The following is a 27,455-nucleotide window of genomic DNA, read 5'->3' as shown; positions in this document are numbered from 1 at the left end:
TCCTCAAAGAAGACATCCAGATGGCCAACCGACACATGAAAAAATGCTCAACATCATTCATCATCAGGGAAATACAAATCAAAACCACAATGAGATATCACCTCACACCTGTCAGAATGGCTAATATTAACAACTTAGGCAACAACAGATATTGGTGAGGATGCAGAGAAAGAGGATCTCTTTTGCATTGCTGGTGGGAATGCAAGCTGGTGCAGCCACTCTGGAAAACAGTATGGAGGTTCCTCAAAAAATTAAAAATAGAACTACCCTACGACCCAGCAATTGCACTACTGGGTATTTATCCTAGGGATACAGGTATGCTGTTTTGAAGGGACACATGCACCCCCATGTTTATAGCAGCACTATCAACAATGGCCAGAGTATGGAAAGAGCCCAAATGTGCATCGATGGATGAATGGATAAAGAAGTGGTATATCTATACAATGGAGTATTACTCGGCAATCAAAAAGAATGAGTTTTGCCATTTACAACTACGTGGATGGAACTAGAGGGTATTATGCTAAGTGAAATTAGAGAAAGACAAATATCATATTATTTCACTCATATGAGGACTTTAAGACACAGAACAGATGAACATAAGGGAAGGGAAGCAAAAATAATATAAAAACAAGGAGGGGGACAAAACATAAGAGACTCTTAAATATGGAGAACAAACAGGGTTACTGGAGGGGTTGTGGGGGGGGGGGATGGGCTTAATGGGTAAGGGGCATTAAGGATGCCACTCCTGAAATCACTGTTGCACTATATGCTAACTAATTTGGATGTAAATTAAAAAAAAAAAAAAATAAAGAAAATCGGCCTTGGGGCACCTGGATGGCTCAGTTGGCTAAGCTTCCAGCCTCAGCTCAGGTCACGATCTCGCGGTTTGTGGGTTTGGGCCCGGGTGGGGCTCTGTGCTGACAGCCCAGAGCCTGGAGTCTGCTTCAGATTCTGTCTCCCTCACTCTCTTCCCCTCCCCCACTCACACTCTGTGTCTCTCTGTCTCTCAAAAACTAATAAATGTTAAAAAAAATTTTTTTTAATAAAAGGAATAAAAAGGGGGAATTTATCATGGATAAATCTAGAAGAGTCAAATTACGAACTATAATTTTCTTCAGTGTTTTTGTAAAAGTTTGCAACAAGAATGAAGAGGAAGGTCAGGGTTAATTGATCCCTTTTGTCTGAATTATTTCCCTTGGCAATTACCAATAACTGGACACCAAAGTGGCCTTATTTACCATGTTTCTAGATATGTATCTCGTTAATCTCCTGGAAACTCTTGGAATGTCCTTTATAATTAAAATGGATTCCCAGCTTCACACACAGATACTTTTTCCTCAGTCACCTGCCTTCTGTTACCTCTGCTTTTGCATACCAATTGGGCCCAAGATGCTGGTAGATCTATTTGCTAACATCAAATCAATTTCCATCACAGGCTGTGCTCTACAATTCTTCATCTTCTGTATCTGCAGATTCTGAGTGTCTACTGTTGTTGATGATGGTCTTTGACTGGTATAAAGTCATTGGCAACCCCTTGTGCTCCCTGCCCATGCCTAGGATACTTATAGTGGGAATGTCAGCTGCTTTGATAGCCCTGACATGAACATCCCGCTTATGTCTTCTGTAGGTCATATGATTAATCATTTCTTCTCTGATATCTCTACTCTCCTATTGCTGTCTTGCTCAGATGCACAGGGCAATGATTTCGTTATTTTTAACATTTTTGCCTTCGTTGAATGGAGCACCCTTTTAGGAGTTCTTGTCCCTTATTGTCATATCAGTCTTGAAGATTCGCTCTGCTGAGAGGAGGTTCAAAGCTTTCTCTACCTGCACTTCCCACTTAATGGCTGTTAGAGTCTTCTGGGGAACTATGCTTTTCTATAATATATTCCTGGCCAAATTCTTCCTCTTTCCTGGATTAACCCAAAATGAACTCTTGGTTTTACACTCGTGTGATTCCCATGTTAAATTCTCTGATTTATAGCCTACGGAACAAGGATGTGAAAGAGATGGTGGAAAGTTGAAAAATAAAATGTGATTTTAAGTAATTAGTCACATAGGACAAATAAATGCATATTTACATACATACACATGCAAATGCACTCTTCTGTTTTCAAATCTCCTATTATACTTCCATGTTATATTATATTATTAAATTGTCTCAAATACCTTAACTAACATATTATTTTACTATGCTACTATGATGCCAATATTTAGGTAGCCTATATTTTATTGTATGTCTCCATTTTAAGTCAGCCATGCTTAATATTTGGAAAATTTATCAGTCTTCATGTTAGTGTGTCAATTTTGTATTAGTTGTTAATTTTATGCACTGATTTAATTATTCTAAGAGCCATTAGCGTTTAGTATACACCTGTTGCACTATAGGTGTCTTGCATTTCATGGTGATTCCAGTAGTTTGTATACTAGTGAGTTCAATAATGTAATAAAAAGAAATAAAATTAATTCATTAATCTTACAAATTATTCATGATAAACTCTACATTTTCCCTGAAGTGAAAAGTCAAGATACTCTCAGTTCAAGCAAAATGTCTACCTCTAGAGTGCAGAGAAGAAGATCCTCTGAAATTTCATTTCAGATCAAAATGGTGAAGAGGGATACAGTGGTGATGGGGTGAAGAAAGGAATCCAAATGAAGAGGTTACAATTACAGATCCTGAGGTGGGCAGGGCAATGCCTTCTCAGAGGTTATGTAGTTGTAGGGGAGCAAAGTTTTTCCTTTCTTCTCTTCCTGGTTCTCTGACTGATCTAATAATTAGGGGCATATGCACCCCAATGTGTCCAGCAGCACTATCAACAATAGCCAAATTATGGAAAAAGCCCAAATATCCATTGACTGATGAATTGATAACAAAGATGTGGTTTATATATATAATGGAATAGTACTCAGCAACCGAAAAGAATGAAATCTTGTCATTTGCAACACCATGGATGGAACTCGAGTGTATTATGCTTAGTGAAAGAAGTCAGTCAGGGAAAGACAAACATCATACGATTTTACCCATACTTGAAATTAAGAAACACAACGATGAACATAGGGGAAGGGAAGGAAAAATGAGATAAAAACAGAGAGGGAGGCAAGCCATAAGAGACTCTTAAATAAAGAGAACAAGCCTAGTCTTGCTGGAAGAGAAGTGCATCGGGAGATGGGCTAAATGGGTGATGGGCATTATGGACAGCACTTGTTGAGATGAGCACTGGTGTCATATGGAAGTGATAAATCAATGGGTTCTACTCCTGAAACCAATACTACAATGTATGTTAACTAAATTGTATTTAAATAAATAAATTTTAAAAAGAAAAAAGATATTAGATTAACAGGAGAAAAACAAATTTAATTTCATAAGTACACGATCTCATAAAAATATAAAACTCAAGTAACCAGAACAGGTATCTTGTATATTTTTTATTTTTATTTTTTTTAATTTTTTTTTTTAACGTTTATTTATTTTTGAGACAGAGACAGAGCATGAACGGGGGAGGGGCAGAGAGAGGGAGACACAGAATCGGAAACAGGCTCCAGGCTCCGAGCCATCAGCCCAGAGCCTGACGCGGGGCTCGAACTCACGGACCGCGAGATCGTGACCTGGCTGAAGTCGGACGCTTAACCGACTGCGCCACCCAGGCGCCCCCTCTTGTATATTTTTTAGACAAAGAAACGATATATTTGGGGTTTTTTAATGTTTATTTTTTCTTTAGAGAGAGAGAGTATGACTGGAAGAGGGACAGAAAGAGGGGGACAGGGGATTTGAAGTGGGCTCTGTGCCAACAGCTGCTAGCCCAATGTGGGCTCAAACTCACAAAAGCGAGATCATGACCTGAGCCATAGTCAGATGGGTGGGTACTTAACCAACAGAACTACCCAGGAGCCTGAAACAATATATTTGTGAAGAATTGACATGACAAAGAAGTGTGGGCTTGGATTAGTAAATAAGTAAAGAGGTAACAGTTTGTTTATGCAGATTCCTCAGCCCTCAATTCCCTCTCTGGTGAAGAGGATGTCTCTCTTTCTCCTGGTACAGGAAGGGTACCTTTCACATAGGAAACTTATTTCCTGCTTTCAGGAGGACAAGGGAAAGTCAGAGTGTCCTTCTTGCAGCTGCTGTTTCTTAAGTAACTTTAATTTAAAATAATCAATAGCCAAAGTGGTATATTTTGGGGTGGCTTATTCTGCTCCCCCCCAAGATGAAAATGAGAAGGATAAAAGTGCAAAGTGGAGGGTCCTGCTAAAGTACCTCCTTGTGTTGAAATTCTCAATACAGTCACTTCCACTTGGCTCTTCTTTCCTTCTTCTGCCTTCCCAGTCCTGGTTAAATGATGTTCTTAAATTATAAATAATTTACTCTCCTCAAGGCATCCCTATACCTATGGCTCAGTTGATTTGACCATTGTCTCCAATATAAGACTGTATTCTTTGGTGAAGGTTGAGTATCATCCTTACCAATCCAGTGCCTTTATCATGTCTGGGACACAAAAATTGAAAACAAATAAATAATAAAAACCACACACCTAGGGCACCTGGGTGGCTCAGTTGGCTGAGCATCCGACTTGGCTCAGGTCATGATCTTGCAGTCCATGAGTTCAAAACCACATTGGGCTCTGTGCTGAAAGCTCAGAGCCTGGAGTCAGCTTTGGATTCTGTGTCTCTTTTCCTCTCTGCCCCTCCCTGCTCATTCTCTGCCTCTCACTCTCTCTCAAAAATTAATAAACATTTAAAAAAACCCACACACCTGATAACATTTTTGTTTGGGTTGTTTTGTGTTTATTTTGTTTTGCTGACACTATTTTTGAATGTTCACTAGAAATTTTCAGAACATAATTAAATGAGAATATAATATATGCTTTGTATATGCATTTAATAGCTTTTACAAAAATATTTATAAATGGTTGTGAATACTAAATTAATGCTTATATAAATACTTATGTTAATTATATGGGAAGTAAAAAAGCATTCATCTATGTCCTCCCTGGATGTTTTCTTCTTTATCTAGCTCTGCTCAAGTTTTCTGATGTCAACCACTAAAAGAATCTTACTGAGAAAACATGGATATGGCTATGTGTTTGTAAGACCATGTAAGACTCAATGCCATTCTTAATTACTATTAGAATTATACCCCTAAGTAATTATAACTGTCCTTGGTGAAAGAATTTCAGAATGGAAGCAAACGTCAAAAGGCTTCTCTGCTTTTGAGAGGGGCATTTATGGGAAACTGACAAATTGGGGGGAAAATATGGTGGTGGAAAAAATCAATGGGAAGGCTTCTTTTGGGAAAAAAAAAGGTTTAAGAACTCCCATTTGTACCATATTTTCCCAATTTATCAATACACTTTTGTTAATCTTTCTTAACTTTTTGAAATGCAGTAAAGTCTAAACAAGTCAGAAGCTTAGTGGGTTGATCAGAGGCTTCTCATTCAGAAGTTATAAATATGGCATCACCCTTCCATATGACATATAACAGTAATATCATGTAAAGATTGATTTGATGCACATACTGCCTTCTTTAATCACATCTAATGAGTGTGAAGTCATAAACCAATTAAATGAGATATTTTAAGCTCATCTAAAAATGGAAGAAACCAACTTGATTAACTGTAGGCTTCATCTCCCTGAATTTATGTAATTAGAGAGTGAAAAATCACTGTCTCAGAATATTGAATAGTAGCTTCATGACTTACTTAAATAGGAACTTAGGGCAGATGGCTGAACTAACCCTTCCATGTGGAATTCTACAGAAATAGGGAACACATCAAAAAGCTTTGTGGTCTATTCTAGTTCATGTACTTCCTTCCTCACCCATTTCCTTCCACTCTCTACATCACAATGTCCCCACACATCCACCAGGAACTGATGAAAGAATTATTATCCAGTATTACCATACAAGTGCCTATTGATATAATAGACATGTTGCCATATCTGGACTCCTTTCCTTCAGCCTTGCACTGAAATCCCTAAGGATAAAAATGACATCGTGATGGTACATTTGGGCATTTGTATAATGCAATGAGCAGATGGATGCACACAGTGGTAGGTTGTGTGACACCATTTGTTAAAATACAACAGTGGCAAAGCTTGGTAACCGAGTAAATGGGTGCTCCTGTGTAAAAGCCAGAGGCAGCAACTTTAAACCTCTTTGGACACTCCTCTCCAGAAATATGCTGTGAATATGGCACCAAACGCAACCCCAAATCGCTGTGGTGTTCAACGACTCACTAGACCTCACCCCCACTCTGTAAAGGAGGATCTCAAACTAGATTATCTCTAAGGCCCTTTCCGGTTGCCTTAATCCATCTCCCCAGTCTGTGATTCTACAGCTGTGTAAACCTATCTCCACCATTAGAAACATTAAAACGACAAACAAACAAACCACGCGAGGGGCTTCATCTTCGTACAAAAGAATCACTTAGGCTGATTTGACTGGAAGGGCAATAATGATATCCGCTAGAGAGTGTGAGTGGTGGAAGGCCACATACTTGTAGACACAGCTTCTTCACACCTTCTTTACCTCTTTTTCTGCCTTCAGAATTTAACAGACACTTCTCAGAAATGGTTATACAACTTCATTAGGACTCAGGTGAATAAAATGTAAGTCTTCAAGGCTGGACTTTGGCCCACCAGAAGAATGGCCAAAATGAAAATGATTCACGATATGAGCATCAAGCACTTGTGTGAATGCGGAACCACCGCTGACGTTACAATGTTACACGTTGACGGCAGGGATCAGAAGTGATGCACACCTCTGAAAAACTGTGGGGAGTGTCTCTTACAGCGGGCCCCAAACATTGGGATGCCACACAACAAACAGAATGAATAAACTATCACCAGAGGCAATGGCATAAGGGAATCTTGTATACATAACATTGGGTGTAAGAATCTAGACATACAAGCTTAGAAACTGAACGATTTCAGTTCAGCATACTTTTTAAAAAACATACTAACTTGCCATATTGGACGTCAATTTGTGTTTCATTTCATGGTCTCTGAAAGGCTGTTATGTTCATGTTCTCATCTAGATTATGTGTGCAGGATGTTCTTATTTCTCAAAAGTCACTAGTAGTTTTTAAAATAATACACACTGGGGCACCTGGGTGGCGCAGTCGGTTGAGCGTCCGACTTCGACTCAGGTCATGATCTCGCTGTCTGTGAGTTCAAGCCCCGCGTCGGGCTCTGTGCTGACAGCTCAGAGCCTGGATGGAGCCTGCTTCGGATTCTGTGTCTCCCTCTCTCTCTGCCCCTCCTCCACTCATGCTCTGTCTCTCTCTCTGTCAAAAATAAATAAACATTAAAAAAATAAAAAAATTAAATAATACACATATACAACTTTAAAATTAATTCTAAAAAGATACGCAATTATTATCCGGTTGTAGAAAACTGCAATTTTTTTTAAAACCTAGCAGTTTATTTTATACAGTATTTTCAAGATACTTCTGTAAAATTAACAAAGAATGCAACTTTTAGAAAATATTTCATTAAATAATTATCCCATATGTTGCTGAAAATGAGTTGTTTGCTTATAGAATACAGATGTTAGCAACCCACAGCTCCGGGTTTTCTTGTTTCCTCCAGCAGGAAGACTTAGTTTTCCTTGGTACCAGTATCATGCACAGAAATTATTCATAATGGCCCATGACTCGGGCCAGAAAACTATTATCTGAAGGAAGGCGTTCATAGACAGTTTCTATGTAGTGCGATGCTTAGGGGTGACTGTGGCACCAAAGGAATTGTTTAGTTACAGATGATTTTCTCACTTGTCTTTCTATGACATCCTAAACTTGACCTTCAGTCTTTCCCTTCATAATTCTAGAAAGCCGTTCTCTCTTAACAAACAAATTCCTTCGGGAATTAATTTATATTTTTCAATTTTGTGCAGTATATTGCCACGCATGCTCCCCACCTAAAGGGGACTGGGATTAGACTACATAGTCCGGAGGGATGGCCATGTTTATGAAGTTCAAGCTTGGCACCCGTATGAACAGAATGTAGCCTGAGGAGATCTGACCTCCCTGCAGACAGGGAAGCACCTTCCAGGAAAATGAGCGTGGAGAGGACTCAGGAGAGGTGACTGAGGGTGGCTCCACATCAACCTCCAAATATGCATCAGAGATATAGAGAACAGTAGTAAAGTGCCCACATAACACAAATGCGTCATTTTCTTGAGTTCATCCGATGGCAAGTTATTGGCAATTCCTTAGGTGGTTTAAGATTTGTGTCAACAACACGTCCCAGAGGAGTACATTTGGTGTTTCAGTATTGGAAATATCACGCAAAGAGTAGCAATATGTTCAGAAGAAGCATTAACAATTGTCACTAGAACCACTTTTCCAAAAATTAAAAACACACTGATTTTATTGAATTTTTGCCTCAAGAGTAGCCTGGCCTTATGGAAAGCAAGGGGAAACTCCATAACAACAAATAAAACAAGTAAAAAATAGTCATAAGAGCCAAACCTATATTTCTGTTTCCTCCGGGTGAGGTTTCAGAAGAAATATGAAACTACCTGAAGCCCTGACACGTACAATCTGGTAGATGCCATGCACATCTTGCTTTTTTTGTCTGCTTACACAAATTTTGGACTTGCAGATTGTGTGGCCATCAAATTAGCGATGTTAAGACTCAAGAAATACAGGGGCGCCTGGGTGGCTCAGTCGGTTAAACGGCCGACTTCGGCTCAGGTCATGATCTCGCGGTCCGTGAGTTCGAGCCCCGCGTCGGGCTCTGTGCTGACAGCTCAGAGCCTGGAGCCTGTTTCAGATTCTGTGTCTCCCTCTCTCTGACCCTCCCCCGTTCATGCTCTGTCTCTCTCTGTCTCAAAAATAAATAAACGTTAAAAAAAAAAAAAAAATTAAAAAAAAAAAAAAAGAAATACAGGTGATACATATGATTATTTTACGTTTTATGGAATATCAATTAGCAGTGGTCGTTTAAAAAACACATCCGACCTATGCTCGTATGTGTACAGCAATGATTTGTTCACACGTGATAAAATGTTGTTCAATCACAATACAGAGATTATCCACCAAAGCTACCATGTTATATAAGTTCCAGGGTCACCAATTTCTTTCTTTCTTATTTGCTTCCTGCAATTGTGCAATGAAGCCACCTGCCACATCACTTTCTCTTCACATCAATGCTAATAATGATCAAGTACCCAGCTAATATAAATAAACCAGATTACCTCCAACGTAGTAACCCTCCTGCTCTCAATCATCCGTTGTTGGATCCTACCTTGGTGGATAATTGAGACTTTAATGGTCTCTCAGCTCTCTCAGAAAGCTAGAAGTCTGTGCATCATTAATTTGTACGTTTTCAAGAGTCACTTTAACATAAAGACACTACAGCATTCTGTAAGAGTACTTAAGAGAGTTATCCTTAAGATAGCTTTGCTTCATTGCATTATATTGAGGAACCTATAGTGAGCAAACCCTATGGATTGAATGAAATTCAATGACTATGGGACTATAGAAGTTTACTTATTCCCTCTGGGTTTCAATTTCTTCTTTTTTAAATTTTTTTAATGTTTATTTATCTTTGAGAGACAGAGAGACAGAGCACTAGAGGGGTAGGGGCAGAGAGAGAGGGAGACACAGAATCCAAAGCAGTTTTCAGGTTCTGAGCTGTCAGCACAGAGCCTGACGTGGGGGTCAAACTCTGGAGCCGTGAGATCATGACCTGAGCTGAAGTTGGACACTTAACTGACTAAGCTACCCAGGTGCCCCAATTTCTGTGTCATATTATAAGTTGTTAAAGACAACCAGGGATATGTATTAATACATGAAATATATCATACTATGCATTGATAACTAAACAATATAAATCTGACTAAGGTAAAAAGGAAAAAATGCCTTTAAATACATTAATGTCCATTAATAGAAAGAAATGCGTTGCCTCTATTCATAATACTTTTGTTATATATAATGTATGTTCTGATGCCATTTTTGTTTAAAAATTACATATCCAAAAATATAGACAATGAAATCTACTTTTCCCTAGGCAGTGAGATTATGGCAGGTTTTTTTGTTTGTTTATTTTTTTGTTTGGCTATTTTTACAACAACTTTTATTTTATGAATATTTTTATGGAAGAGTGTCCGTAGATGTGTGTAAATGTATATATGTATAATGTGTACACGTACACATTATAATGTATAAATGTGAGCAGGTATTTGTTTGTAAATTATGGAATTAAACAAAATGCTTCTATGAAGAGTAGTAAACTTGAAATAAGGAATTCCCATTGACTGGAGTCATTTTACTATTGCTAATTAAGTATACCATTGAGGAGTAAGAATAGAGAGGAACAAAAGGAACTTTTTTTTAGAAGTCTGTATTTTTCAGTCACGCAGCCTATATGAAATATCAGATGATAAATGATGTCATTTTTTAAGTGACTTATTCCTTAGAGGCCAAGTGTTCAACACCCAGGGACCAGATACAGAGATGACTATATAATCTGGCTCATTCAGGAGACAATGCTTGCTGAACCTCCTGCAGACAGAGCTGTGTACAACAGAGTCAGTAATTCTGGGGAAGGTACTGATATATATATATATATATATATATATATATATATATATATATATTTAATTTATACTTTAGATTTTTTTAGCTTTTTATCCTTTTCAAAGGATGTGATAAAACCAAAGGAGAATATGAAATATTTTAACTTTAATTACTTGGATCAATGTATCTTAAATGCATATATACACAGATAGCAAGGGCGACAATAAAATGGGAGCGTGGACTCTCAAGCTAGTTGGACATTTTTTTATTATTTTAAATCTCTTACTGTCACTTTGTATTTTTAAAAAAATATACTCGTTGTTAAAGGAAGACAATTTTAACTGATACGTCCACAGGGACAGGTATTTAAAGGAGGTGAGGCCAACAGTTTGGAAATATGCACATTGAACACTAGATCATTATTCAGATATTCATTTTCTGTCTTTCATCTCCATTATTCTTATGTCCTCATGGAATAGAAGAGGTCACTTATGATACTGCACAAACATCATTCGTTGGGTAAAATACAACTGTGGGACACAGATTTCCGCTGGCCTCCCAAAGACCACGAACTTTTTTTTTAATGTTTATTTATTATTATTATTCAGAGACAGAACGTCAGAAGGGCAGAGAGGCAGAGAGAGAGGGGGACACAGAATCTGAGGCAGGCTCCAGGCTCTGAGCTGTCAGCACAGAGCCCGATGCTGGGCTTGAACCCATGAACCGCAAGATCATGACCTGAGTTGAAGGCAGACGCTTAACCGACTGAGCCACCCAGGCGCCCCACCACCAACTTTTTTAAAGCAAAGAGAGGCAGAGTTCAGAGATATTCTGTGCAAGAGCATTCAGTGAAAACAATAAAATAATATTACACTTTCTAGAAAATTAGGTTGTGGGTGCAATTCAGAAATGAGTCTATCTGAGGTTAGAGACTGTGAATTTATGAGTACTTTTACCATACAACTTATGCATCTGATCTGTTGGTGAATAGATCTTGTTGATTATAGTAAATTAAGGCAGATGGACTCACACACTAAACCATTTTCCCTTTCTTGCTGCCCTGTCCCTGTGATCAGCATCCAGCATCCCTACAGTTTGGTCCCCCAAATTCTTCCTACTCTCTCCTGACCAAGAGCAACTGTCTGAGGAGAGCGGGGTTAGCCTCAGCATACTCCTGTCTATCCACTCTGCCGTAGCGCTCATGGAGACCCTTCCACCGTATTGTCCAGCAACCACCATCTGCCTTGCTCCAGTGGGTCCTGGAACAAACTATCTCTACCTCTTGTTTATTGAGACTGAATAGAACATAGAATTAATGGGGTTGTGGGAGAACGTCATATCCAGGAAACTACCAGACCTCTGTCCACTCCACTTTCTTGGATGATGAGGGAAAACAAAGGAATATATTCATCACCTGCACCTCTTACTTAATTATGCTTCTCTATTACAGGATATAACTCATGTTGGCAAAATTTAACAAAAACAGCTACCTTATGAGAATACCTGGATTATTGTGAGAATTATTGCCTCAAACTATGAGGATATTGTTTCCAATCTATAAGCTAGATGTAGCAAAAGTTATCATAAAAACTACATAGGTGGTGTGGAAATAGCATGATTTAATTTGGATGAAAAGTGTGCTACAAATTCTGTACAGTGCTGTTGAAATGCAGGCAATATTATTATCGCTATCATGTAATCGATTGGTATGGGTATGTATATATTTCCAGGACAGTCTGTTTAACCTAAACAGTCCCGGCACTGCTCATCTCTTTTCCTGAATACAGAAAAATAGAAAGGACCAGCAGTTTAACTACTAAGATAATAGAATGATGTTAATCGTGGTTCCATTTCCTTCTTTCACAACCAGGGATTCCCAGATCTCAGCGATGGCTGTTGAGAACTGCTCTGTGATGACGGACTTCATACTCCTAGGACTTACTGGAAGAAAAGATGTGCAGCAGGGGCTCTTTGTGTTCTTTCTGCTGGTTTATGCCATAACCATGATTGCCAATCTAGGGATGATCCTGCTGATCAAACTGGACTCCAGGCTCCACACACCCATGTATTATTTCCTGAGCAACCTGTCTTTCTGTGATGTCTGCTACTCCTCCACTGTCTCTCCCAAGATGCTGGCTGGCTTCCTAGCTGAGCAAAAGAAGATTCCATACAACTCGTGTGCAATTCAGCTGTATTTTTTCGGGGCCTTCGCAGATGTGGAGTGTCTCATGTTGGCTGTCATGGCTTACGACCGGTATGCAGCCATCTGTAATCCACTTCTGTATACAATCGCCATGTCCAGGAGAATCTGCATACAGCTCGTGGCCCTTGCCTACATCGTGGGATTTGTGGATTCGGCAATCCACACCGGTTGCACGTTTCGATTGGCATTCTGCAATTCCAATATCATCAATCACTTTTTCTGTGACATCCCACCCTTGCTGTCCCTCTCGTCTTCCGATACATCTATAAACGAGATAGTGATGTTCACTTTCATTGGTTGTGTGGTGGGGTGCAGTGTCATCACCGTCCTCCTCTCCTACACCTACATCATAATGACCATCCTTAGAATGAACTCACCGGAAGGGAGACGCAAAGCCTTTTCTACGTGTGCCTCCCACTTGACCGCAGTGGCCATATTTCACGGCACACTCCTGTTCATGTATTTCCGACCCAGCTCCAGTTACTCTATGGACACGGACAAAATGGCCTCTGTGTTCTACACGGTCGTCATCCCAATGTTAAACCCACTGATCTACAGCTTACGGAATAAGGATGTGAAAGGCGCCCTGAAAAAAATAATCAGTACTTGAAGTTGGATTTTTCACCAAAAAGTATTTTTTAAAAGATTCTGAGAGCTGAAGTTCAGATCCTTTGGCATAGATTCCTATAGTCTCACCAATACAACCTTCTAGATGTTTTCTATCGCTTATCATTGTACCTAAATTGAGTGTGGGGAGTCATTATTGATCTTAGCCTTCTTCTCAGACTAAGAACGAGTAATACTAGGTTATTGATGGTTTGCAAAAAGGATCTTTTTATACCCGCTTTCTCTGTTCATGGGGGTGCCCCTGCGAACTACTCTCCTCGTGCCAGTTAAACATAACTCCTTAAGATTATAGTATTTTGTAAGTGATGAATTCAATAAACTTGTTCAGCCAGAGGGGAATGTCTGTGAGTTAAGTTGGGTTTGTTTGCACCCTTCCTGTGGACTGGTATCACCCTATAAATGTTCCATCATGGCACTCACAAGTATTTTGGTAGTAAGTAAATATATAAGAATAAATTAAAAATATCCTGCCCCAGCTCAAAGTTCTGTGAATGCAATACCCTTTCCAGGATTGTTCACCAAGAGTTCTACTCTGTTATTTATAAAGCTCAGCTCCAGATGCCATTTAAAACATTTATTAAATTAATGAATGAGTGTCCCCTGCAAAGCTGATGTAAGGAGACTTTGTAAATTCACACACACACACACACACACACACACACACACACACTTGCTTTGCTAATATTATTCTAGTATGTTCATCTGAGATTAAATCTTCACAAACTTTTTTTTTTGGCCCAGGCTGAAATATCCATCAGGGATATGGATCATGGGATGTAAAAATCTTTTTTTGGACCATCTGTTCCTCTTCATTCTGGCCTGGTTATTTAAGCAGACACCCCCAGGACCAGGTGCTCCAGTTATACACCGCATCTCCCAGTGCACATCAGCTTGTTCATTCCCCTTCCTGCCCTCACTCTGGAGAACAGAGCTGGTGTTGCTGACAACTTTACAGAAAATGCACAAATGACAGTTGGACAAGGACCTATACCTTGTCCAAAGGCCACTGGAAAGAGGACTCCGTCTTTCTTAATGAGTTCATAGCATTATTATAATAAATTTAAAAAAAAACTAAAATGCCTAATTGATACAGTTTAAGCTGAAAGTAAGATTTAATGACCTAATCATGTGTTCAATGAAAAAAAAAACAAAACAAAGGGCGCAGTAAAATTTACATAGAATTCTATTTGTAATAATTGACGATTTTGGCTGTCTGTTTATCTGTGAAACAAATAAACACAGTTTTAATAATGGTCATTGCTGGTAGCTGGATGTCAGGTAATCTTATGTCCTTTGCCAAAAACCTAATTAATTGCATGTGTTGTTTACACTGCCGTCAATTAAGACTTAATCCACTTATGAAAAACGTAAGGAGTGTTGCTCAAGATTCATTTTATTTTAGGTTATTGTCAAGAAGGAATTACAGAGGCACCTTTTTCTGGTTCCGGGAGGAGAGGGCCATGGTTTTACAGGCTTTTTCATTTAAATCTTCTTCCTGTTTTATATATATTCATTCCTTTAGTATATAAAATGGGCTGAGTGTATCTCAAAATATCATAAGCATTAAATAACACATTTAGAGGCACCAGGGTGGCTCAGTTGGTTGGGCGTCCAACTTCCGCTCAGGTCATGATCTCAGGGTTCGGGAGTTCGGGCCCCTGTGGGCTCTGTGCTGACAGCTGAGAGCCTGGAACCTGTTTCTGATTCTGTGTCTCCCTCTCTCTCTGCCTCTTCCCCACTCATTCTCTGTCTTTCTCTCAAAAATAAATAAAACATTAAAAAATCAAAAAAATATATAACACATTGAAAAGGTGAAATTATTAGCAGGTTATTAGTTTTGCATTCCTGACTGGATGGACTTTTAAGACAAATCAAAGTATTTCATTATCTATTGACCATTTCACTTTGCAATCTCAAATAATTTATTTGTTGTTTAGAATATGTCATATATCAGTACCTCTTCATCATTGTCCAAATTCCTTCCCATCACAATGTACTTTAGTGAAAAACATATTAAATATATTCCTATCTATAAAAATTAAACTTATTCATGTCACATGAAATTAGATCTCCTGGCCAGCTTTCACATATGTGCGTCAGAATAAGATATTTCTTTGTTCTTCTTTATGGTTTCATTTAAAGATGACTTTAATTTAATAGCCTTTACACATGGACAGGAAATGAGGATTTTGTTTTTGTTTGTGTTTTATTTTCACTTTTTTAAAAAACGGTAAAGAGGAGACAGGTGTTAAGATAAGAACTGGAATTCAGAGTGAGACAGACCTGGTTCACATCTATATACTGTCATTTACTTGTCAGCTGTGTGACCACAGATTATTAGTTTGTTACTCAGGTTCTTCATCTCCCTGATGTGGTTTTAATATTTACATGTATGTGGCTTTAATATTTATATGTTATATATGTGTATATATATATATACATATATGTGTATACCCATACATATATAACATATAAACATAAAACATATAAACATATACATATAAATATACATATAAAACATATAAACATATTTACATACATATATACAAATATACATATAAAACATATAAACATATTTATGTTTATATAACATATAAGCCATATAAATATTAAAGCCACGTGCATGTAAATATTAAAGCCACGTACATGTAAATAAATATATATATAGACATAGATATTTTTATAACCAGGTATATATCTATTTATCTGAGGACGATAGGGAGTTTCTAAGACCATTCAGAGTCAACCAGCTCCCTCGCAGGAACTAAAACCTGGTGCCCAAAGAGAAGATGGGATCATTCATGGCATCCTATCATGAAATGGTGTCCGCAGGATCCATCTTTATTCCCTTTAGGGCCTGCTCACCCGGTCATTCAGGTTCCAGCTGCACATCACAGCTGCAGGTCCTATTTGGAACTGTCTATCCAGCCGCTTTGGGGCTTATTTTTCCTAATGTCGCCTTCACTCCTGAGCAAAGATTTCTTCATGACTACCCAGGTTGGCCACACTATTCCCATGTCCAGGCCAGATGCCTGAAACTATATTTCTGATCCAAGTCTCAAACCCCACATTGCCAAGAAACGAGTTTAGGTAATTGGTCCCAGGATACCCCATTTTGTGTTACTCTGCGTGGCTCCATCCCAAGGGCCAAGGATGAAATGGGACATTGTTGGAGGAGGTGGTGGAGAGAATGTGATCGCTGGTTGACCTGCGGTCTGAATCAGAGGCTCTTTGCCTTTCCCTTGTCCTTGGAATATACATTCTGCCCACTATTCCCACAGTTTGAACTCTTCCAAGGACATAGACTTAAAGATCAATGTGGTGTTGAGGGCCCCCAGATGGTTTACATGACTGAGCCTAGTTAAGGCTCCTGTATAAACTTTTAAGATCCTGGAGCACAGGAGTGGCAATCTACTCCTCTTGGGGCTGCCCAAGACAAGCCTTGTAAGTCAGTTCATTAAACATTCCAGCTAGCAGTCTGGAGTGGTCTGCCTTTTTCTTCAGTCTCTCCCTACCCTCTGTGCGGGGGGGGAGGACAGTTTATGAGGCAACATACACTTAATGACAAAAGAACCAATATGCATTTCCTGTGATGAACCTGTACACTGTGGTGAACATTGTCTGCTCAGTATTTAGGATGAAGTGTTTGTTTCTCATTGTGATCAAGCTTCCAGTCCATTCTTCCCTACTGACAGCCCACATTGCCCAGAGCCCTTCCTCACCATTAGTGGGAGGCCTTCGCAGGCCTCACCACTGAGCCGTATGGACAAAAACCCTCTTGCAAAGATCCTTTCCACTGTAGTAAATGTAACTGTGATCCTTGCTTGTAACCCAGACTGCATTTTCACTGTCAGAAGGCTTTCCTGTCTAATTGACCCTCTCTCCCACTGTTCAACCTCACCTTGGGTTTAACCCTATTTTCAACTTTCTGCCACACCTTGTCTAAAAGCCAAGTCCCAGCAGCCCACCTAACTAAGATCTCACCATTTTTTGGCCTCTGATCCCATCTCTGGCTCTCAGAGAATAGCCTCCTTCAGGAACTTCAGCTCTCTGCTTACCAGTCAAGAGATTTCAGACCATACATTCTCGAGGAAATAGTTTATGAGCCAGACGTTAACTTTGTGGATATTTGCAAATTGTTTTTTAATAAGCCACCATGCTTAACAATATCTTGAAACAGTCATGTGTGTTTATAGTAGCCCTCTGGAGAAGGAAAAAAAAAATACTGCAAGAGAAATAGTTTCTGCCTATCCATAGGTGTATAATCTAAATAAAAAACAACCAATAGCAAATGTACTCATGTTGACTTCATGAACATTTACTCAGTATCTATATTGGGGAAAATGCTGTGATAAAGAGGCAAGGCATCAAATAAGGAACAATAATAAATGAGTAAGTCTAGTAGAGGGATAAAATACACAGAGACAGCTACAATGTCATATAGAAAATTCTGAGAGTCTCAAAGGAAGCACACTTAAGATTCTAATGAGGTTTATGATGTGACTTATCATCTGTAATTGAAGGAGATATCAGGAAAAAATCATATAGGAGTTAAAATTGGAGAAGATTTTTTTTAGAGTGAATACAATTAGATAGCTAAGCTGCAATGCACACATTTACATGGGAATAAAAATTAATTGAAAAATAGTCTCAGTAAATTGGGTTTAGTTTCTTTCAGAAAAAGAGGGTTGCGACATTTAATGGCTTATCCAATGTCGAGAATAATTGTTATAAAATTTAGGATTGGAGGGAAAAGGAGTAAGAATTTGAAATATAGGATATTATGTGAAGGGTAAATCTACTCCTTGAATACATATTAAAAGTTTTAACTTTAAAATAATAAAGAGATAGACATAATACAAGTGATGTGACTGGGCCTGGCTCTGATGTTAGGCTCTGGCCTTATTTTGTCGTTGAGGCCTCATTACCCACAGATTTGGGAAACATCCATATCAAACTGACTTTCCCAACAGTGAGAACCAAAGGTCAAAGAACAGACATTGTTGAAAAAGTCATCAGGCTCAATTTCATTCTTTCTTAAGAAAGCAATTTTCGGCTGATCACTTTCCTAAAGGCATTTTTGACATCTTTGTTCCTCAGACTGTAAATTAAGGGATTCAACATAGGTATAATCAATGTATAGAACACCGAGGTCACTTTGTCAATGTCCAGCGAATGACCAGCGCTGGGGCGCAAGTAAATAAAAATGAGGGTACCATGGTAAATAGTGACCACAGTCAGATGGGAGGCACAAGTGGAGAACCCTTTTCTTCTTCCTTCAGCAGAGCCTGTTTTAAGAATGGCTGCTATGATGCAGACATAAGAGAGAAGAACTGTTAGAAGACAGATAGCTTCCACTAAACCAGCAAAAACTACCAGAACAATGTCATGCATGTAAGTGTCAGTGCAGGACAGAGAGAAGAGTGGGGAGATATCGCAGAAGAAATGGTTAATTTCTTTGGAGCAGAAAGACAGATGGAAGGTATTTGTAGTGTGAATAATTGAGCTCATGGTACCTCCCCAAAATGCTCCAATCGCAAGCTGGCAGCAAAGCCTCTTGGACATAATTACAGTATAAAGCAGTGGGTTGCAGATGGCTATGTACCGGTCATAAGCCATGGCAGCCAAGAGGAAAGATTCTGTGTCAACCAAAGAACAGAAAAAATATAACTGTGCAGCACAGCCCTTGTAAGAAATGGTCTTTTTCTCGGAAACCAAGTCTGCAAGTAATTTGGGGGCAATGACGGAGGAGTAGCATACATCTACGAAGGACAGTATGCAGAGGAAAAAGTACATAGGGGTGTGCAAATGGGAACTGGTCATGATTAATGACATCATCCCTAGGTTCCCCATTAAGGTAACAGAGTAGATAAAAAGGAACACAGCAAAAAGAACCCTCCAGAGTTCTGGATGCTCACTAAATCCCAAGAGAAAGAACTCAGTCTTCAGAGTGAGGTTCTCCAATTCCATCCTCTGCAGTGCCCCGGACCTCTGCAGTTGTGGCACAAGTAATAATGATGGCAATATTAATAACTTCAACATTCACTAAAAATAACGACAATAACAAAAAAAAACCAGACAAAACAAATAGAAGAATTATTCTAAATCCACTGTTATCTAAATCCATGTCTTGATAACACATGGGCATATCTACAGCTAGGGTAGGGTATATACATTTCAGATATATATATATATATATCTGTGTGTATAGATATATATATATATATATCTATACACACAGATATAGGGTATTATACATTTCAAAAATGCAGATTTTCAATTTATTAATTAAATCAACACTGCCACTTCTATCACGTAAAGCTATTGTTTTCTGTATTTAAGGGCACCGCCATCAAATCAGTTGCTGAGCTATACATTCTTCGACTCCCTCATCTTCCACCAATGTCAAGTAATAGTGGCCAAACCACGTGGGTATACAGTAAATTGTGTGGATAGCCTCTGTTCCCGTTTGTGTTTTTATTTTCACAACAGACAGCATTGCCGTTCCAGCCGAAGCCCTCTATGAGAAGATTAGCAGAACTTCTGTTCCTTACCTTGAGCTGTGGCTGCCCCTCTGAGGAACAAAAAAACTCCAAAGCGTTGTTCGACATCTGCTGATAAGATATAAAGAAGAAAGGTTCTGCGTTAATCATACAAGTGACTGAATCCCAGCTCTGTCTCTCAGAAGTTGTGAGACCTTGGTCAGGCCACTTAACCACTGAGCTTCCGTTCATCCCCTATGACATGACAGTGATAGTGCCTTATAATCAAATTGTAAGTGTTAAGTGAATTTCCTTCCACAGTCTCCGTATCCTCACCATCTTGTTCCTTCACGGTTCTAAATCTGGCAGCCTGGCAATTCTGAGTCGATCCAGATGCCTGTTTTCCTTTTCTGGAATTCAAGCTACAGAACATAGTTAGAGGAATTCTCATGCCTACAGATTTATTAAATTCAATCCAGGGAAGATGATAACGATACCCAGGAATGTGTCCATGCCCTCTGCCAGGAATAATTGTAAAAGATGTTGAAAAAAGGATCACTCTCCTTACCTTCCTATCTTTTTGCCTTTGACTGACCTTACTCTAGTTTAGAAATCTGTAAGTCGCAGAGAACTGATAGCAACACAATACTTGTCTACGGACATGTGCATTTTGTCGAGTGTAGAGATAATGGATTTCCCTCTCTTCTATGGAAATAGCCAGTTTTTAGTCTATGTGTATATTTATTTGTGAATTTTTTTCAAGTTTTAATTTAAGGTCTAGTTAGTTAATATACATGGTAAAATGTTCAGGAGTAGAATTCAGTGATTCGTCACTTTATATATAACAGCCATGTTCACCTTAAAAGCCCTGCTTAATAATGAATTCTTGATCTATAATTCTTTGCATTATCTTTTATACCAATTAGAACAGCTGAGGGAATGAATGATGAAGTAAAATCACTGAAAGTTTCATTTTATATTTGTATAAAAGTCACAATTTGTTAATATGTCATCAAGTTAGCTAACATACCGGGTATACAGTATGTTCTTGGTTTCGGGGGTAGATTCCCATGATTCATCGCTTACGTACAACGCCCAGTGCTTATCCCAGCAAGTGCCCTCCTCAATGCCCACCATCCATTTTCCCCACTCCTTCAATCCCCCTGGCCATAAACCCTCAGTTTGTTCTCTGTATTTAAGAGTCTCTTATGGTTTTTGTCCCTCTCTGTTTGGAACTATTTTTTCTCCTTCCCTTCCCTCATGGTCTTCTGTTAAGTTTCTCAGATTCCACATAGGAGTGAAAACATATGATATCTGTCTTTCTCTGACTGAAAAAAAATAATAATCTTTTCCAAAGAAGACATCCACATAGCCAACAGACACATGAAAAGATGTTCAACATCACTCATCATCAGGGAAATACAAATCAAAACCACATTAAGATACCACCTCACACTAGTCAGAGTGGATAAAATTAACATCTCAGGAAACAACAGATTTTGGCAAGGATGTGGAGAAACGGGAACCCTCTTGCACCATTGGTGGGAATGCAAACTGGTGCAGCCACTCTGGAAAACAGTGTGGAGCCTCCTCAAAAAATTGAAAAGAGATCTACCGTATGACCCAGCAATAGCACTACTAGGAATTTATCCAAAGGCTACAGGAGTGCTGACTCATAGGGGCATATGTACCCTAATGTTTATAGCAGCACTTTGAACAATAGCCAAATTATGAAAAGAGCCTAAAAACCCATCAACTGATGAATGGATGAAGAAGATGTGGGACATATAAACAATGGAATACTACTCGGCAATGAGAAAGACTGAAATCCTGCCATTTGCAACAACGTGGATGGAACTGGAAGGTGTTAAGCTAAAAGTCACGATTTTAAGTTATATTTACATATATGTATATATAATTCATAAAATTGTTGTTTAACTTTTTCATAGCATAGTTATTTCCTTCATTTAATCTCTATTGCAAACCTTCATAATTCTTTTTAGGTCTCATTCTCTTTTTGGGTCTCTTCTTCTCACTACCAGAAAATGATTTCTGTCTTGTAGAGAAAAAGATCCGATAGCAAGGAAGTATATGCTCAACTTTCTCATCAAGTCATGATATAAGCATTTGGATTCATCGATGGCTTCCTCTCTCCTTTCTTTTCCTTTCGTGGAATATCATGCCCTCACATTTTCTGAGGTTAATCCCTTCAACTGTGCACCCAGTTCTGATGTCTGCATCAATTAAGATACTTATACCATTACTACTAATCTTTCCTTCATAACCTTGCAGCACATAACATTGAAGTCAATGTCACCTTTGAAAACATTACTCTGTATCTACTTCCATTTATTTTCTTTCATCTTATTTCAAGGTTTTCTTATAAGCGTCTACACTGGTTTCTACTTTCTCACTTCAGCCTACTCACATAGGATTTTTATCCCAGTGACTTAAAACCCTTTTTGTTTCAATTCCAAACTACGTCCTATTCGTCAAAGTCAAAGATTTTTCAGTAGGTAATGAAATTTATTTCTCTATTTCATGTAATAGCTTTGACATCTCCTTTCTTCTTTTTTTAAATCATGTTTATTCATTTTTGATAGAGTGTGAGTGGGGGAGGGGTAGAGAGCGAGGGGGACAGAGGATCTGAAGTGGGCTCTGCACTGACAGCAGAGAGCCTGATGCAGGGCTTAAACTCACAAACTGTGATATCACGACCTGACCTAATGGCAGACACTCAACCTGCTGAGCTACCCAGGTGCCCCAACCTCTCCTTTCATCTTAAAATACCTTCCTCTCTTGGCTTTTGTACGCCTCTCTTGATTTCATTCCTAATGTCAATTTGCCCCTATTCAGCCTCCTTCATGCACAGTGGCACTTTCCTAGGGCTTCCTTCTCAATCTACTTCTCTCCTCGCTATGTAAACTCTCCCAACATAATTCTGTGCCTTTCCTTACAGTACCAAGTAGACAGTGATAACTTTCACATGGGCATCTGTCCGACTCAGAGTGACCTAACAAAGAGTCACATGTACATTTCAGTATGCCAAAAACTATATTTAATTACTATTGTTTCTTACAACGTATGACTATTCTATGATTCCTGTCTTAAATATATATCTGCCACTTCCACTGCTAGTCCAAGTAAGATACCTCCTCTTACCCAAAGCCAAAGAAGAACCATTGATACAATCTGCAAAACGTGGCAAATATCCAATGTTTCCTTCTTTTTTTAAAAAATACAATTTAATGTTTATTTACTTTTGAGAGAGAGACAGAGACAGAGGGCGAGTGGCGGAGGGGCAGAGAGAGGACTAGACATAGAATCTGAAGAAGGTTCCAGGCTCTGAGCTGTCAGCACTGAGCTGGATGCAGGGCTCAAACGAATGGACCATGAGCTCACGACCTGAGCCAAATTTGGATGCTCAACCGACTGAGCTACCCAGGTGCCCCAGAAACATTTCCTTCTTATCATCATTGACACTCCATTATGTAATGTCATCCCTCACTTTCCTCAGTTGAACTTCTTAATTGGCCTCATTTTCTCTGATCAATTCCCATTCTACTTTCAAACACGCTACAAAATGAATTCATAAACCACTGTAAGAATTACCTGTATAAAATAGATTTTGTGTTATGTAGTCTTCTTCCTACACTTAAATATTCCTTGTCCCCTACAAGCTCAGCATTGAAATACCTTCAGTGTTCACATATATTCCCATTTTTATCTCATATACTGTATCTCACTCCAAACACTTTGCTTTAAAAAAAAAAGTGTTAATTGGAGAAAGTGCTATCTCTGAGCTACTAGTCAACTCTTTGGAGTTCTCCCTTCCTGAAATACATATGGCATCCTCCTTAGAAAATATCAACTCTCATTGAATGACAGCTCATCTGTTCCTGTCTACAAATATGAGAGATAAGATTGTCAATTGACCTAAAAGTGGAACAATGGCCACCACTGTGAAGGCAAAAGGGATAAAATTAGAGCCAGTGGCTAGAAAGGCAAACGTGGATGAAATGCTTCTTTGTTATGTCATGCCCTCTTTTGGTATCTATGAAGAATGACTACCAAAAAGTAGGCATGAAAAAAAGAGGCTCATCTTTAAGGCCAATGCTAAAATAAGCTTGGGGGTCTGAGCCACGGAGAAGAACCACTTTTTGCTGGACTTTTTTGCTACCAAATCCTTTATTTCTAATCACAGAATCAAAGGTAATGAAGAAATTAATTTTTATAGAGAATATTTTCTTACAATGATCTTTCAAGGATGTTATATACTTTCAGATTAAAAAGACTTTCAGGAAAGGAAATATAAATGTCAAATGGAACAATAGAAGGGGAAAGGAATAGAAGATATAAAAGAGTCAGAAGCATCCAAAGAGGAACCAAAAAATCTGCTCTTCAATGCAATTGGTAGGTAAGGATGAAATTGGGGGCTTCAAAAAGAGTTTAGTAAAATAGTATATTCTGACAGTCAAAGCTCTATATTGAGCGCTAGTCACTAACTTTGTAAAGCATTTTTCTGTTGCCTCAAAGCCACTCCTCTAATCCTACCCCAGTCCTGTCACCTGTGTATTGACATTTGTTCGTATGAACACATGACTACAGGATAGAATAAATAGTATGACCTACAAATGCATTAGCCTCAATTTATACTTCAGTCTGCTCAACTTAAAAAAAAAAATAAGAAGCAATGAGAGCTGTGTTTATAGTTAGATTTCTAATCAGAGTCCAATAATGCTGAAGATTGTCTTAAGAATATCATTTATTAAATGTGATTTTTTTGTTGGTGGTGGTGGTGGTAATGTTGCTTTTGCTGGAAATACCTTGAGAAATAAAACCTGTGTTATTCTAAGCATGTGTCTTCTCTGGGCACCTCGGTGGCTCAGTCAGTTCAGCATCCGACTTTGGCTCAGGTTCTCACAGTTCGTGGGGTTCAGGCCCGCATCAGGCTCTGTGCTGACAGTTCAGAGTCTGGAGCCTGCTTCGGATTCTGTGTCTCCCTGTCTCTCTGCCCCTTCCCTGTTCATACTCTGTGTCTTTCTGTCTCAAAAATAAATAAAACATTTAAAAAATTATAGGCATGTGTCTTCTCAAAAGATCAGTTCTCTATGTGTAAAATAAACGATTTTATGAAGATAAGCACTTGAAATCCTGCCCAACTCTGATGTCCCAAGATTATGTGAAGAACACTTACCAGATCACTATCTTTCTTTCATTTACCTTACTACTCTGTTATCAGCATCACTTCATTTTTCACTGGAAAAATCAGCTTTGACAGTTATTGACAGTTTGACAATATTAAAAAAGCAATCCATTGCAAGATTTTCCATAATCCATGTGTGCAGGCCTTTTATGTCCATACAAGAAATCTGGGCCTCCCTTAGGAAGGCAGTGTTTCCTTAAGATAATGCAACACCTTTTATATTTTGCCTTGAGTCTTCTGAGATTAGCTTTCAGATCTCATTTAGGATCCCAGGAACACACACTCTGATATCCAAATCCCAGTGGGAAAAGATATGTGAGCAATTAAACAGTTCTACTGAGGAATTGTTTAACTCAAAAACACAAAATGAAATGATGTAATGTGTTTTTCTATAACTTGAAGATGTCTCAAAGAAAACTATATTTTTTAGTTTTGAAATGGTAGATTATTATTTTTTAAATTTTTTTAATGTTTATTTATTTTTGACAGAGGGAGACAGAGCATGACCAGGGGAGGGGGGGGGGGGGTTGGGGGCAGAGAGAGAAGGAGACACAGAATCCAAAGCAGGCTCCAGGCTCTGAGCTGTCAGCACAGAGCCAGACGCGGGGCTCAAACTCTTAGACTGCGAGATCGTAACCTGAGCCAAAGTCAGGTGCTCAACCGACTGAGCCACCCAGGCGCCCCAATGAAATGATAGATTATTATATAAAATTAGAATATGTTATTTTTCGTCTGATTTAATCAGCTCAAAGCAATTTATCAAACAGCTATCAGAGTATTATTCTATGTGAAGCAAGAATAACTGGAAAGAAGCAAGAATATTTCTATCTAGCTGTTGAAAATTAGAAGACCTTAAAGTCAAATGTCAGTGGAAAACCAATTATGACTGAAGTTAATGACTCTGATATGTGCTAAGTGTGCATCTATGTGCAAGTGAGATTCTGGCCATCCAAGGCCAGAATAGCTCAGAGAATCTTTCTTTAATAAATATATCTACTCTGTAAATATGTGTACCAGACAGTGTTTTGGGTACAAAACAGAAAGAAGAAAGATAACTTGAACTGCACATTTAAGAATTCTGTCAATTACAGAATAGTGAATAAGAGATGATAAAAGAAACAACATAAACAATTACACAAAGTTTGGAAAGTGTGCGGCATAATTGTAGACCTGAAAATTGGATTTAGAAAGAATGTGTTGCCTCATGAAGAAAGATAAGGCTAGATCTGTATATATACATCTTGGTATTTTGGCAAAGAGAACTATAAGCAGCTTTGAACTTCTATATGCCCAGAAGATTTATATCAACAAAAAGAAGCTCCATTTCTAACAGAACCTCAGTTAAGTTATTAGCTCACTAACCACTCACTCGAATCAATCCACTCAGAAACCAGTCACTGCATCTCTTGATTACTGGCCACTAACACTTCCTCAAATCCCATTGGCTGAATGCTGGGGAACATCATCAAAAAGATGTGAAAGCTTCTGCACAGCAAAGGAAACAATCAGCAAAAGTAAAAGGCAACCTATGAAATGGGAGAAGATATTCACAAATGAAATATCCAATACACTTATCAAACTTAACACTTACAAAACAAATAATCAGTGAAGAAATGGGCAAACGATATGAACAGACACTTCTCCAAAGAAGACATCCCGATGGCTAACAGACACATGAAAAAATGCTCAACATCACTCATCATTAGGGAAATACCACAATTAAAACCACAATGAGATACCACCTCACGCCAGTCAGAATGGCTAAAATTAACAACTCAGGCAACAACAGATGTTGGCAAGGACTCGGAGAAAGGGGACTTTTTTTGCACTGCTGTTGGGAATGCAAACTGGTACAGCCACTTGGTAAAACAGTATGGAGTTTCCTCAAAAAGTTAAAAATAGAACTACCCTATGACCCAGCAATTGCACTACTAGGTATTTATCCAATGGATACAGGTGTGCTGTTTCAAAGGGGCACATGAGTCCCAAAGTTTATAGCAGTGCTATCGACAATAGCCAAAGTATGGAAAGAGCCCAAATGCCCATCGATGGATGAATGGATAAAGATGTGGTATATATATACAATGGAGTATTACTCGGGAATGAATGAATGAAATCTTGCCATTTGCAACTGAGTGGATGGAACTAGAGGGTATTATGTTAAGGGAAATTAGTCAGAGAAAGACAAATATCATATGACTTCACTCATACATGGAATTTAAGATACATTACAGATGAACATAAAGGAAGGGAAGCATAAATAATATAAAAACAAGGAGGGAACAGAACATAAGAGACTTTTAAATACAGAGAACAAACTGAGGGTTGCTGGAGGAGTTGTGGGTGGGGGAATGGGCTGAATGGGCAAAGGGCATTAAGGAAGACACTTGGGATGAGCACTGGGTGTTATACATAGGGAA

The 27,455-nt window shown here is 38.7% G+C and overlaps 2 protein-coding genes and 1 pseudogene across 2 annotated transcripts; 2 read left to right on the top strand and 1 right to left on the bottom strand.

Moving 5' to 3' along the window:
• The first annotated feature begins 1,180 nt into the window (after nt 1-1,180).
• LOC131486659 (olfactory receptor 5W2-like) lies at nt 1,181-2,024 on the top strand (annotated as a pseudogene).
• Nucleotides 2,025-12,346: 10,322 nt separating this feature from the next.
• Nucleotides 12,347-13,330, top strand: LOC131488813 (olfactory receptor 5W2-like). Its single transcript, XM_058690655.1, has one exon. It carries the CDS (start codon nt 12,347-12,349, stop codon nt 13,328-13,330), a length of 984 nt encoding a protein of 327 aa, XP_058546638.1.
• A 5,054-nt stretch (nt 13,331-18,384) lies between these two features.
• LOC131488812 (olfactory receptor 5I1-like) lies at nt 18,385-19,338 on the bottom strand. The gene has a single exon (XM_058690653.1). It carries the CDS (start codon nt 19,315-19,317, stop codon nt 18,385-18,387), a length of 933 nt encoding a protein of 310 aa, XP_058546636.1. The 5' UTR covers nt 19,318-19,338.
• Between the last annotated feature and the right edge of the window lie 8,117 nt (nt 19,339-27,455).

The sequence above is a fragment of the Neofelis nebulosa genome, chromosome 10, assembly GCF_028018385.1.
Source record: "Neofelis nebulosa isolate mNeoNeb1 chromosome 10, mNeoNeb1.pri, whole genome shotgun sequence".
Taxonomy (NCBI): Eukaryota; Metazoa; Chordata; class Mammalia; order Carnivora; family Felidae; genus Neofelis; species Neofelis nebulosa.
The sequence above is the reverse complement of the archived record's forward strand: the minus strand, read 5'-3'. Positions and strand labels throughout refer to the sequence as shown.

Excerpts from the sequence above, each read along its gene's own strand:
- LOC131488813 (XM_058690655.1), top strand. The coding sequence starts at position 12,347 with ATGATGTTAATCGTGGTTCCATTTCCTTCTTTCACAACCAGGGATTCC.
- LOC131488812 (XM_058690653.1), bottom strand. The coding sequence starts at position 19,317 with ATGGAATTGGAGAACCTCACTCTGAAGACTGAGTTCTTTCTCTTGGGA.